At 34.6% G+C, this 12,707-nt stretch overlaps 1 protein-coding gene across 1 annotated transcript in view; it reads right to left on the bottom strand.

Annotated features, from left to right (window-relative positions):
* Positions 1-12,707, bottom strand: part of LOC105482646 (leucine rich repeats and IQ motif containing 3) — a 174,702-nt gene that overhangs the window by 120,032 nt on the left and 41,963 nt on the right. Inside the window, exon 4 of the mRNA XM_011742847.2 lies at positions 9,339-9,472. Within this exon, the coding sequence (XP_011741149.2) occupies positions 9,339-9,472 (134 nt within the window). The remainder of the gene's footprint in view (positions 1-9,338; positions 9,473-12,707) is intronic.

The following is a 12,707-nucleotide window of genomic DNA, read 5'->3' as shown; positions in this document are numbered from 1 at the left end:
AACACCAAAAGCTTCACAGTAAGTAGGATAGTTGATTAGACCTAAATAGTTAATATTGTTTTATAATAAATAAAATAGTCTTTATAAGAATTCCCTATAATTGGTCAGCTGAGGCGGCTCACACTTGTAATCTCAGCACTTTAGGAGGACAGGGCAGGCAGACTGCTTGAGCCCAGGAGTTGGAGGCCAGCCTGGGCAACATTGCGAAACTCCATCTCTACAAAAAATACTCCATCTCTACAAAAAATACAAATATGAGCCAGGCATGGCAATGTGTGCCTGTGGTCCCAGCCACTCAGGAGGCTGAGGTGGAAGAATCACTTGAGCCCAGGAAGGTGGAGGTTGCCGTGAGCTTAGATAATGCCATTGCACTCCTTCCTGGACTACAGGTAAGACTCTGTATCAAAAGAAAAGAATTGCCTATGAACAATAAAAATTAAAAAGCAAATTTAATTTGGTACACTTAATCTCTTTTTTTTTTTTTTTTTTTTTTTTGAGACGCAGTCTTGTTCTGTCACCCAGGCTGGAGTGAGTGGCAGGATCTCGGCTCACTGTAAGCTCCGCCTCCCGGGTTCCTGCCATTCTCCTGCCTCAGCATCCCAGGTAGCTGGGACTACAGGCGCCCGCCACCACGCCCGGCTAATTTTTGTATTTTTAGTAGAGACGGGGTTTCACTGTGTAAGTCAGGATGGTCTCGATCTCCCGACCTTGTGATCCACCCACCTTGGCCTCCCAAAGTGCTAGGATTACAGGCGTGAGCCACTGCCTCCGGCCAGTACACTTAATCTCTACAATTTTCTATGCTGATCATTATACAGGCAGCAAGAAAATTATAAAAAAACTCCATATGAAATAAATAAATTTTTCTCTTTTTATCTACTATTTTTCTCTGATCAACCATGAAAGATTCTAACTCATGATAAATAAAACATTTTAAGGTATTTTTCAAACCCAATTAATTTGATATTTGATAACACAGGTTGCTACCCTGACAATTATAGTAGAGAATAATGATTTTATGTCAAAATGCTAATCATTTCAGGAGAGCTTTCCAATATCAACACAATGTCCATAAAATAAAGTGAAAGTGTCAGAAAATTTAATTTAAAAGGCATGCATTATTGATAAAAACATGTTTTGGATACAGTTTTAACTGTTAGTCTGAGGGGGATTTCCTTATATGTGACTTGATGCCTTTCTCTTGCTGTCTCTAGAATTCTCTCTGCTTTTGTCTTTTGTCAGTTTAACTATACTGTGCCATTGAGAAGACCTTTTGGGGTTGAATCTTTTTGAGGACTTTTAAGCTTTCTGTATGTGGGCCTATATGTTTTGCAAGACTTAAGATGTTTTCAGCTATTATTTCATTAAATAGGTTTTCTACATCTTTGTCCATCTCTTCTTCTTCTGAGTCTTTCAAAATGTGAGAATTTGGTCACTTTAATTTCTCATTCAAGAATTCATGAATTGCTTTTCTGATTTCTTTGTATTGCTTAACCGTGTTCTTTTATATCTCACTGAGTTCCTTTAAAATCATGAAAAAAAATCTTCAGGCATTTCAAATACATTTTTTTCCTTTGGAATCTGTTTATAAAGAATTATTGTGTTTCTTTGGAGGCATTATGTTTCCTGCTTTTTCATGTTTCTTGTGTCTTTACATTGACATCTGGACATCTGGTGTTAACAGCTGCTTCTTCTAATTTTTTGTAGGGAAGTATTTTTTGTTATAGATGTATCTATAGTGTTGGTTGGATAGGGTGCTTTGACTTTGAATCTGGTAGGTGTAGTGGAGTAGTCTCAGCATAATTTATTTGACCATAATTAGCATAATATAATTTGTCCTGCAACATAACATGATCATGTGAGTAACACCAGGGAACAAAAGCCATGTGGGTTACCTAGGAATTATACCTACCACATGTGAGATGAGATCAAATAAGATCAAATCTTAGTTACCTTGAAACCATGTGAAGTGAGGACACAAGTGGCTTATAATAAATAGGCACACATTTTCATCAACATGGTTCGGGGCAAAAGTGAGGAATGCCCATGGTGTTATTTTCCTCTTTTATTCTGTTAATATAAGTGATTTTCTAATGTTAAACTAACCTTGTATTCCTGGAATAAACTTAAATTGGTTATAAGGTATTATTATTTTTTCTGTATAATTGGATCTAATTTTCTAATATTGTATTCATGATTTTTACATTTATATTCATGATACTGACCTGAAATGTTCTTTCTTGTAAAGTCTTTGTAAGATTTTAGTATTAAGGTTTTGTTGATCTCTCAAAATAATATGTAAAGTGTTTTCCTTTACTCTCTGGGAAATTTATGTAAGATGGCATTATATTTTCCTTACATGTATAGAACCATTCATCAGTAAATTCATCCAGGCTCAATGTCTCTTTGTGAAAAGAATTTCAAGAATGTGTTCAACTTTTTAACATATGTACAACTATTTAGTATTTTTATTTCTTCCTTTGTCAGTTTGAAAATTGTGTTTCTTCACAGAATTTTTTCATATCACATAAAAAATTGTAATTTTTGGTATAAAGTTCTTTATTCACTTTAATATGTGTAGACTTATAGCAATGGGCCTTTTTAAATTCTTTATGTTGGTAATTTATATTTTTACTTTCTCTTTGCTTTATCAGTCTTGCTGGAGTACTACCAATTTCTCTCCATAAATAATGAACTCTTAAATATATTATTATTTTCTTGTGCATTTTCTCATGCTTATTGTATATTTGTGTACCATTTCATTAATTTCTGACACTACTTTTCTCATTCCCCTTTACTCTGTTTGGGTATAACTTCTGCTATTTTTCTATCTTCATGGGACAGATGCTTAGATTCTTGATATGCTAGCCTTTCTCCTTTGTTCATACATGCATTTGTAGCAGCTAGGCAATAATTATTATTTTGTCTTTTGCTTTCAAATATTCTGTGGCAGAAAGTGCCTGACACCACTCAATTCTAATTCTCTTTTTAATACTTAGTAACAGTAGCCAAATTTCATACAGATGACAAAGAGATCAGATAAAAGACCCTATTTCTTAGCTGCCAGTGTACCCATATAACTAAATTCTAGCCAAGGAAATGTAGGAAAGGGGAATTCTGGCCAAGGAAATGCAGGAAAAGGGAAATGCAGTAAATCCAATAAGGGTGATTAAAATTGCTGTTATAATGGGGAGATGTGCCCCTTTCTGCCACTCAGTATTGCCCGTCTTCCAGCATACAATCAGATGTAAAGATTGGAACTCTGGCAGCCATTCTGAGCATAAATGAGCTTGAATATAAAACACACAAATTAGAAAGGTAGATTGAAAAGTTAGAGGAAGGTTGGGTCCTTGATTTTGTGCCTTGATTTTGGCCTTTTGTCACAGGCCTGGACTTCCTGAACTACAGACTCTTCTCACATTAAAAACAAAACTTCTAGGCCGGGTGCGGTGGCTCAAGCCTGTAATCCCAGCACTCTGGGAGGCCGAGACGGGCAGATCATGAGGCCAGGAGATCGAGACCATCCTGGCTAACCCGGTGAAACCCCGTCTCTACTAAAAAATACAAAAAACTAGCCGGGCGAGGTGGCGGGCACCTGTAGTCCCAGCTACTCAGGAGGCTGAGGCAGGAGAATGGCGTAAACCCGGGAGGCAGAGCTTGCAGTGAGCTGAGATCTGGCCACTGCACTCCAGCCTGGGCGAGAAAGCGAGACTCTGTCTCAACAACAACAACAACAAAAAAAAACAAAAAACAAAACTTCTGCCGAGTTTAAGCCAAGATATTGGGGATCCCTCTTACATAGAACTGAATTGAATAAGTAAACATACAAATACATTATTTCTTCTTCTTTTAATTATCAAATTTACTAAAGCTTTCAGGAAATTGTCATATATAGTGATGATTATGTGCCTCCTTCTCTTGCTCCTCATTGGATAAGATAACGTACTATTTTGCTATTATTTTCCAATACGTATATTAATGTATTTTAATCATATTTACTAGAAAATGCAGTCTAAGTATCTTAGACTTTTCATATAGTAAACTCTCGCTTCTGCTAAAACCTAGTTTATTACAGCCCTAGCATTTAGATGGTTCCTACATTAACACTACCTGCAAAAAGAAATTTGCAACCATACAATCAGACAATCAGAGTTAAACATTTTTCTTGGAAAATAAGCTGAAATTTGTCTTTCTAAAACTTTCACTCACTATACCTGATTTTTTTGTCTATTTTACATATAGAAAATATTCAACAATTTGAGGTCAACCATTTGAATTGCCTTGAATTTACTCTTGTGATACTTAAATATCCAAGTTCCCCTAATCATACCTCTGATGATATAACTAGAGGATATTTCATTTATCCCCACCTTATATGTTTTAAGAAATAAATATTTATTTAATAAAAATCACCTAAAATGTGAACATCACAGAAATTTAGTTTGTCAGACATAGTTATTGAATGATGCTTTTTTTTTTCTTTTCTTTCTTTCTTTCTTTCTTTTTTTTTTTTTTTTTTTTTTTGAGATGGAGTCAGCCTCCCAATTAGCTGGGACTACAGGTGTGCACCACCACGCTCAGCTAATTTTTGTATTTTTAGTAGAGAGGGGTTTCACCATTTTGGCCAGAATTCTCTCGATCTCTTGACCTCGTGATCCGCCCTCCTCAGCCTGAATAATGCTTTTAACATGTAAACACTACTTTTTAAAGGTACTGTGGGATAATAGTTATGGCAATGACATAGTTTTCTAAATTCTCCAGATTCTTTCATAAAAACAGACATAACAACTAGAAGGCAAAATTTTTGAATTTCTACAACAGTACCATGTGACAAAGTATCCTCAGGAAATCCAAAATGTGAATGAATGGGGAAAAAGCATTGACAACTGTAAGCCCACTGCTGTGTTAGCAATTATTCAGGAGGAAACAGATGAAAGTAATGAGGCATTTGATGGAAGAAACAAAACAAATAGTAAGAACAGGAGCTAAATTCGGAGTGGGGGGATGGGCGTTAGTGTGTGAATACAATAAATCGAAAAATCTATGGTAAGATCTAAAGGATCTGAAGCATTCTGGGACTCTACACCCCCAAAACTAACCAGCCAAAACTCTCTTACAGGTCAAAGCCCAAAGTGAGGAGAATTTCCTGGGAATAGAATCCTAATTGATTAGCAGAGAAAAATAGTGAAAAGAGACAGAAAAATATCCACATTAACAAGGAAGTGATAGGAACCAGAGCCAGAGATACCATAAAGAGAACCATGATATTGTGGATACTACACAAACACAATAGGAGTAGTTTTAAATCCTGAAAAAAGAAAAGCTTCTTCTTAAAGTTCAGAAAAACTAATTTTATAGAACCAGCAATGCAGAAAAAACACTATCTCATCCTTTACAGAATAATAATAAAAAGAAAATAAAGAGCATAACAACATCATCGTAGACAATGAAAGCAGGCCAGAAAGTGAAGCTTATAAAAAATAAAAATAAAATTACAACCTATTATTTCAAAATGAACAAAAAGATAGCAAGAAAATTATATGACATATAAGAGCAAATGTAGAAATGCAGTGATAGAAATCAGAAAAAAATCAGTATTTAAAAACTCATTTTATATGTAAAGACTAAACCAGAAGGATTATAATTATAAATGAAAACAACAAAAAATTTCCTAAGTGAAATAGACTAAAATAAGAAATATTTTTAAAATTAAAAAGAAAATCAGTAGAAAAAGTACTATCACTATAAATAAATATGAATAACTATTCAACAAAGTATTTTGAAAACATATCTCCAGTCTAATAATGATTTTTAAAATCCTGCAACAAATCTTGAATTGTATTAAATACATTGTCGATAGTTGTATGTAATAGTGATTTTGAAACTCTTTTTTGTATATTGTAGGATTAAGCTAATGAGTAAAATTAATAATGTTGGCAACCACAATTCGAAGGGAAGTATAATGTTGTATGAAAGCAGTGAAGAACCCTCTGTGTTGGATTAACATCTGAGGTGTTAACATGAATTTATGATGGAAAGAATAATCCATATTCTGCCCGCTGAAATACGCTAAAATAATGATACCCCAATAGCAATGAATACATCTAGTTTCTATATCTTAGTTTCCAAATACCATTCCTTACTGAAAGAACTAGAGCTGTTTGGAAACGCTGACTTCAGCAGTGTTGTTAGAAAAGTAAAAGGAGCATGGAATTTGGAAAATGTTAAACACCAGAATCTGATATGTATTTACATGCAGTTTCATCTTTTCATAACTGACCACAAATGCCCAACACAAAATAGCTGTTTGATATTGATTCATATATTAGCTTCCCCACCAAGTTTAAACTCTCAATGTTTCATCTGTAAAACAGAAAATACAGAAAGACTCAAAAGCTCTGTTTTATTAAATAATAAAATGGATTAATGTACCTAATATGGTGCTTTACATATATTGCACATTCAATAAATGTTTGTTTCCTATATTCTTTTCCATTCTTTTTCCTTTTTTACAACCCATCAACGCAACCAATAATCCTCCCTATGATCTCAATATAGCTGCCTTTACGTAGGTTTAGGAGGCTATCAATCTAATCACATTTCATTCTAAGAATAAAAGTATACTTTCCTTATATGCAATCACCCACACTAGAAATACTACCACTCTAAAAGATAATAGCATTAATCATAATAATTTTATAAATTTTGGCCATACATATTTCAAGTACTTTTATTTGAAAATTTCAAAGTATAAAATATTTGGGTCTGGGGAGACATTTCTCATGCCTATAAACAGACACACAAAAGGACTAATCACTCGGACACTAGGTTGTGGGAATCTATAGTTGCCTCTGAGGGGAGCTCTTCATATTTCCTAATTCTTACTTTCACCTTTCCATGAATGAATCCAGATCTGATTTCAGCTCCCACTGTCTCTCCATTTATTGATGTATTAATCAATTCAGAAAATATTTTGAGCACCTAACATGTGTCAGGCATTCTGTTACATGTTAAAGATACAGAGTGGAAAACAGAGATACAGTCTCATACAGCGTATTGTACATATGGAGATAAAGTTAATTATAGAGATGACTATAATAAAGTATGGTAAGAGCTTGTGATGTGAGTAAAAGTATGTGAAACACATCAAAGAGGCAATATTCCAAACATTTGTCCTAAACAAATTGAAAGCCACTGGAGGACTTTAAGTTGGTGAATAAAATGATTAAATTTGTATTTTTGAAAGATTACTCTGTGTATGCTGGAAGGGAGCAAGAAATCCAAGAGAAATTTCCCATGATACCAAACAACACAGAGAGCACTAAATATAACAACAACAATAATAAATAAATTTTTAAGGCCAGGCGTGGTGGCTCACGCCTGTAATCCCAGTACTTTGGGAGGCTGAGGCGGGTGGATCACGAGGTCAGGACATCGAGACCATCCGGGCTAACACGGTGAAACCACGTCTCTACTAAAAATACAAAAAATTAACCGGGCGTGGTGGCGGGCGCCTGTAGTCCCAGCTACTCGGGAGGCTGAGGCAGGAGAATGGCGTGAACCCGGGAGGCGGAGCTTGCAGTGAGCCGAGATCGCGCCACTGCACTCCAGTCTGGGAGACACAGCGAGACTCCGTCTCAAAAAAAAAAAAAAAAAAAATACAAAAAATACAAAAAATTAGCCGGGCATGGTGGTGGGTGCCTGTAGTCCCAGCTACTTGGGAGGCTGAGGCAGGAGAATGGGGTAAACCCAGGAGGCGGAGCTTGCAGTGAGCCGAGATCGTGCTACTGCACTCCAGACTGGGAGGCAGAGTGAGACTCCATCTCAAAAAATAAAAAATAAAAAATTAATAGCTAATAAGAATGTAATATCCACTTTTGCTAGGTGCTAAGAGCATTATATTGATCATCTCAATTCCCACAAAAAATAGAAATAAGTACTGTTACTAGCTCCTGTTCTTTACAGTTTTACAGATAAAGAAATTCAAGCCCAGCGTAGGCAAGTAATGTGCCTAATAGAACAAAGCTTTAAAGAGGGAGAAAATACAAATCAGTTTGTCTTGAACCCTGTCATATATTATTATTGAAATCTCTTCCTGCAAAACTCTCAAATTCTATTCATACATGCTTAGTTTTTAAAGATTCTTCCCATAAACAAAGTTTTTATCTCATGTTACATGAGCGTCAGTGAGAACTTTCATTCTACCAGAGAAAAAAGTCCCTGGGGTATAAACCAAAAACAATATCCTTTAATTAGATCTGTATTTAATATAAAGAGCACATTAAATTCAAATGCAAAATAAAGACAGAATTAATATTTTAAATAGGTATTTTCAGCAACTGCCTGATTGATTCTTTTGCACCTCCTTTACTCAGACAATTTGACTTGTCTCCAATGTGAAATTATGTTCTCTCATATTTTGACCTCAGTGTGAAAATTATGTGGAACCACTTCCTCAGAAGTCAGAGGCACTGTATTTATGGTCAGTTTTGCTATTCTTTCCTCATACTTGTTTCTCTTTATCAAGACTATTGCCACCTATGATTTAGCATATATTGGTTTATGCTGGAGGACATTGTGTCTCATTGTGTCTATCTTACCACAGAATGTTGAATCTCATTTCAGTGAAACTTCCTAATCTTGCTTTACCAACAAATGTCCATTTTCTTATTCCAGTTCTATGTTAATCCTATCTATATTTCAGGACCAAATTTCATTTCTATGTTCTGAATTTTAACATTTAGAATAAGCTATATGAAAATTTCCATTTAGTTTTTCACATGTTTGGCATTTGGTATGACCAATACTATAAATTGATGACAAGGGTATCCTATCTTATCTCTGCAAGTACAATGTTAAGAAATTCTAGCAAAAAAAAAAAAAAAAAAAAAGGTTTTCTTTTATTTGTAAAGCTTAGCTACTGAAAAGGAATGCAAGGAACAAGAAAAAAGGAAAAGATAACTAAATAAAGGACAATATAGATTGATGTGGTAGCAGATGTCTCAGCAAATTTGTATTTGTATCTAAACAAAATATAAAATCTTCCATATATGTTCCATGTTTTATATTTCTATTGTATCCCATTATATAATCCATGGCTTACATTTGTATTTATATGGTAAATTGAAAAGAAAAAAATAAAATATCAAATGTCGATTATTCTAAATATTATATTACTAGAGAGTCTGTGGTATTTTTCTTAAAGTTAGGTTAAACAGACTATACCATTTTGATGATAGAGAATACAAAAATGCAAATTATTGGAGAATTGACTTTTGATCACTTATTTCTTCACCTTCTTATTTCAATATTAAAATGGTAAAGAAAACAAAACATACCTCAAATTTTTTCTAACTAAGAAACCACGTATCCATCTTTGAACAATCAAAACTGGTGAATTATGAGCCAGAATTGCATTAATTTTTGAAGTAATATATTGAATATTATTAATTTCCTCTTCATAGGTTGCTCCCTGTATAAAGAAAATATAATTAATAATTTTTATCTTTCATGAAGGTATTTCCAAAAGATATTTTAAACTTGGTAATCTATTGGTATACATAAACTAATAAACTGTTCACAAGGTCTTATAGGCATTATAGTTAAATTATGATATCGTTGGATGCTTGTCCCCTCCAAATCTTATGTTGGAATGTAATCCCCAATGGTAAAGAGAGGGGTTTGTGGGAGGTATTGGATCATGGGGGCCATTCCTTCCTGAATAGCTTATTGTCATCCCTTTGATGATGAGTGACTTCTTGCTCATACAGTTCACATGAGATCTGGTTGTGGGACCACTCCTTCTGTCTCCTGCTCCCTCTCTCACCATATGTCTTGTCTGCCTCCCATTCACCTTCCACCATGATTGTAAGCTTCCTGAGGCCCTCACTGGAAGCAGATGCCAGCACCATACTTCCTATATACCCTATAGAACCATGAGCCAAAATAAACCTCTTTTCTTTATAAATTACCCAGCCTCAGGTATTTCTTTATAGCAATGAAACTGATTAATAAAAATAATTAATACATTTCTGTTATTAGAGTAAAAGAACAATAATTAGTAGCATCAAATAATTTCAATTCTCTACACAAAATGTAAGATTCTTGGTGATAACTTTTTCTATCAAAGATTATTTTCCCAATCTGATATATATGTATAAAACTTTAACCATAATCATTCTGCTCTCTAAATGGTAGTGACATGAACAGGTGTTCAATGAAACTGCAAATACTCTGTCAGTCCCCATAAAGAAAATTGATATACTTTGATTCATAAAATAATTTATACTAGTTAAAAATTTTGTTGTAGCTTAATTAGAACGTTGGACACTTTTATTGGAACGCAGCAAATTATCTTGGAAAATATCCTATATTGCCTATGAGAAAGATCTCCTTTCCTGAAAACTTTTAGATTTGAGATCGTAGGCTCAGTATATTTCATTGACAACTTGACTGGTTAGAAATAAGGTCACTATTTATGTTTTGAATATAAGATAATACATTAAAAATACTGGCAATTGCATTCTTTATGAAGCACCTCTTCTGAAGATTATCAGCCCTATTACACTTAGAACATACACCTTTTCCGCATATACACTCAATAATAAAGTATACAGGAAACCAAAAAAAAAAAAAAATCACAACACCTTGCGGATTAGTGCTACTTCCGATTTATACTTGCAAACACTCATTGCTAATTAGAAACTTCTTTCCTTGTCTCTGTCTTGATTCCATTCCTAACATTAGCTACTGAAAACCTTTGACACTATTTAATACTCTTCCAGTCCATTCCCTGGAGCTTCCTAAATACTCTGCTTCTTTTTTCACAGAGAACTAGAGCCATCAAGTTTGAACTCCATCAATTAACTCCATTCTCTGTAAATTTAACTATATTCCTATCTTTACTGAGTAGAAGTGCCTTCTACTCAAACTTAAAACAAGAAGTATCACTCTGTTGAAGATTGGCACTCTGTCACTGTTATGAGTCTAACATTTACTTTCTAAGACTCTCCCTCTGCTAGCACTATCCATTCACTTATAAATATAACTTTACCTATCCTTAAATCCCAATTCTCAAACCTTTATATCTAACTTTCATGAAGAGCCCAAAATCTAGAAACAGAATTCCACATTTTTTTCTCCCACTTTCTTTTTTTTTCTGTATCTCATTGCACCAGCTTCTATCCCTATCATCCAAGGGCATTTTTTTAGAGTTAACATTGGACATTCCCTCCTTGAAACACTTGCCTTAGATTCTGTACTACACTCCTTTCAGTTTTTCTCTAAAGTTTGTTTGCTTCTACACTTAAAAAAAAAACAACAAAAAAACTATACATACCATGTTTATCACTTCACTGTTACATTGAAAGAACTTTCCCCATGTCACTTTTTAATCTCTACGCATTCTCCAAATGACCACTTCTAAATTCATAGCTTCAACACTCACCTTTGTGCTACAGACTCTCAGATTTCTATCTTTACGCCTGACCTCTCTCCTGAGCTACATAATAATATAGTCAAACTGATATCTAACTAAATACAACTTTCCCAAATATGAATCTTATTTCCCAACCTGCTTTCTTATATACTCTACCTTAGTAAATGGTACCACTGGCCACAGTTGCCTAAACCAGAAACCCTGGAACCATCCTAGGTTCTCTTTTCTTTTATGCTTCCCTGCATGCAAATGTTACTAGAATCAGTACATTCAACATCCCAAATATCAGTCTTACCTCTCTTTGTCTTCTATTTTCTGCCATTGCTTTTCCCATATCTTTATCATCACTTCCCTAACTCACTAAAATTCTCCTAACTTATATCTTCATTAATTTCTGTTCCCCCACTCCCTCCAAACCATAAAATGCACTATTGCTAGATTGAGCATTCCAAAATGCAAATCTTATCATATGGCATTCTGGATTAATATATTGCATTGGCTTACCACTGAAAGACAAATTATAAATTTCTTGATTTGCCACACAAAGTCCTTCTTGATCTAGTCCCATCCTAGCTCCTTAATCTCATCTCCATTCATCCTACATAGAATTACCTGATAATCAAACTTAAATGCTTTTTACAAATGCCATCTGTATTTCTTGTATTGCCTTTCTCAATGATTTGTCTCACAATTTTAGTCTTTGGGAGACTCAGTTCCTTCTCCCAAGAAGACTTTCTTGATGTTGATCTGCATTCAGTGTCTTTATACAATATTATCCTGTGTCCTGTGAAATAATTCATTTGTCACACTCAACAATGTTGAGTTTTAGCTGACACCTGTGTTCTTCGAAAACAGTGAAAGTTAAGAAATCTCCCCAGTCCTTTGTTTCAGGAAATGGCTTACTGAAAAGAAGCACCCTGTTCTTTATGACTGACTTGAATAATACTCTTGGATGTCTTTCTTGTTTATCTCTAACAAGGCCTGACACAGACCTTCCAAATTTCCATTCTTCCCTTCTTTAACAATTAGCTGAAAGGTTTTGTCCCTACTGATCAATTGGAACAAAATATTTGTTAGCCAAACTTTGGTTAAGATTATTTCCTTCCCCTTGGCCCCTGAACTTTGGCTCACCATCAGCTCGAGCCAGCACACAGTCTCCCTTTAACAACCCCTCCTGAGAATAGGTTTGTCTCAGGGTAAAACAGTCAGTGCTCTAAGGTTAGACCATACCACTTTTCTTTATTCCACTTCACCACATTCACTTATTTTT

This window comes from Macaca nemestrina, chromosome 1 (genome assembly GCF_043159975.1).
Source record: "Macaca nemestrina isolate mMacNem1 chromosome 1, mMacNem.hap1, whole genome shotgun sequence".
In the NCBI taxonomy this organism is placed as follows: domain Eukaryota; kingdom Metazoa; phylum Chordata; class Mammalia; order Primates; family Cercopithecidae; genus Macaca; species Macaca nemestrina.
This window is presented reverse-complemented; position numbering and strand designations above follow the sequence as displayed.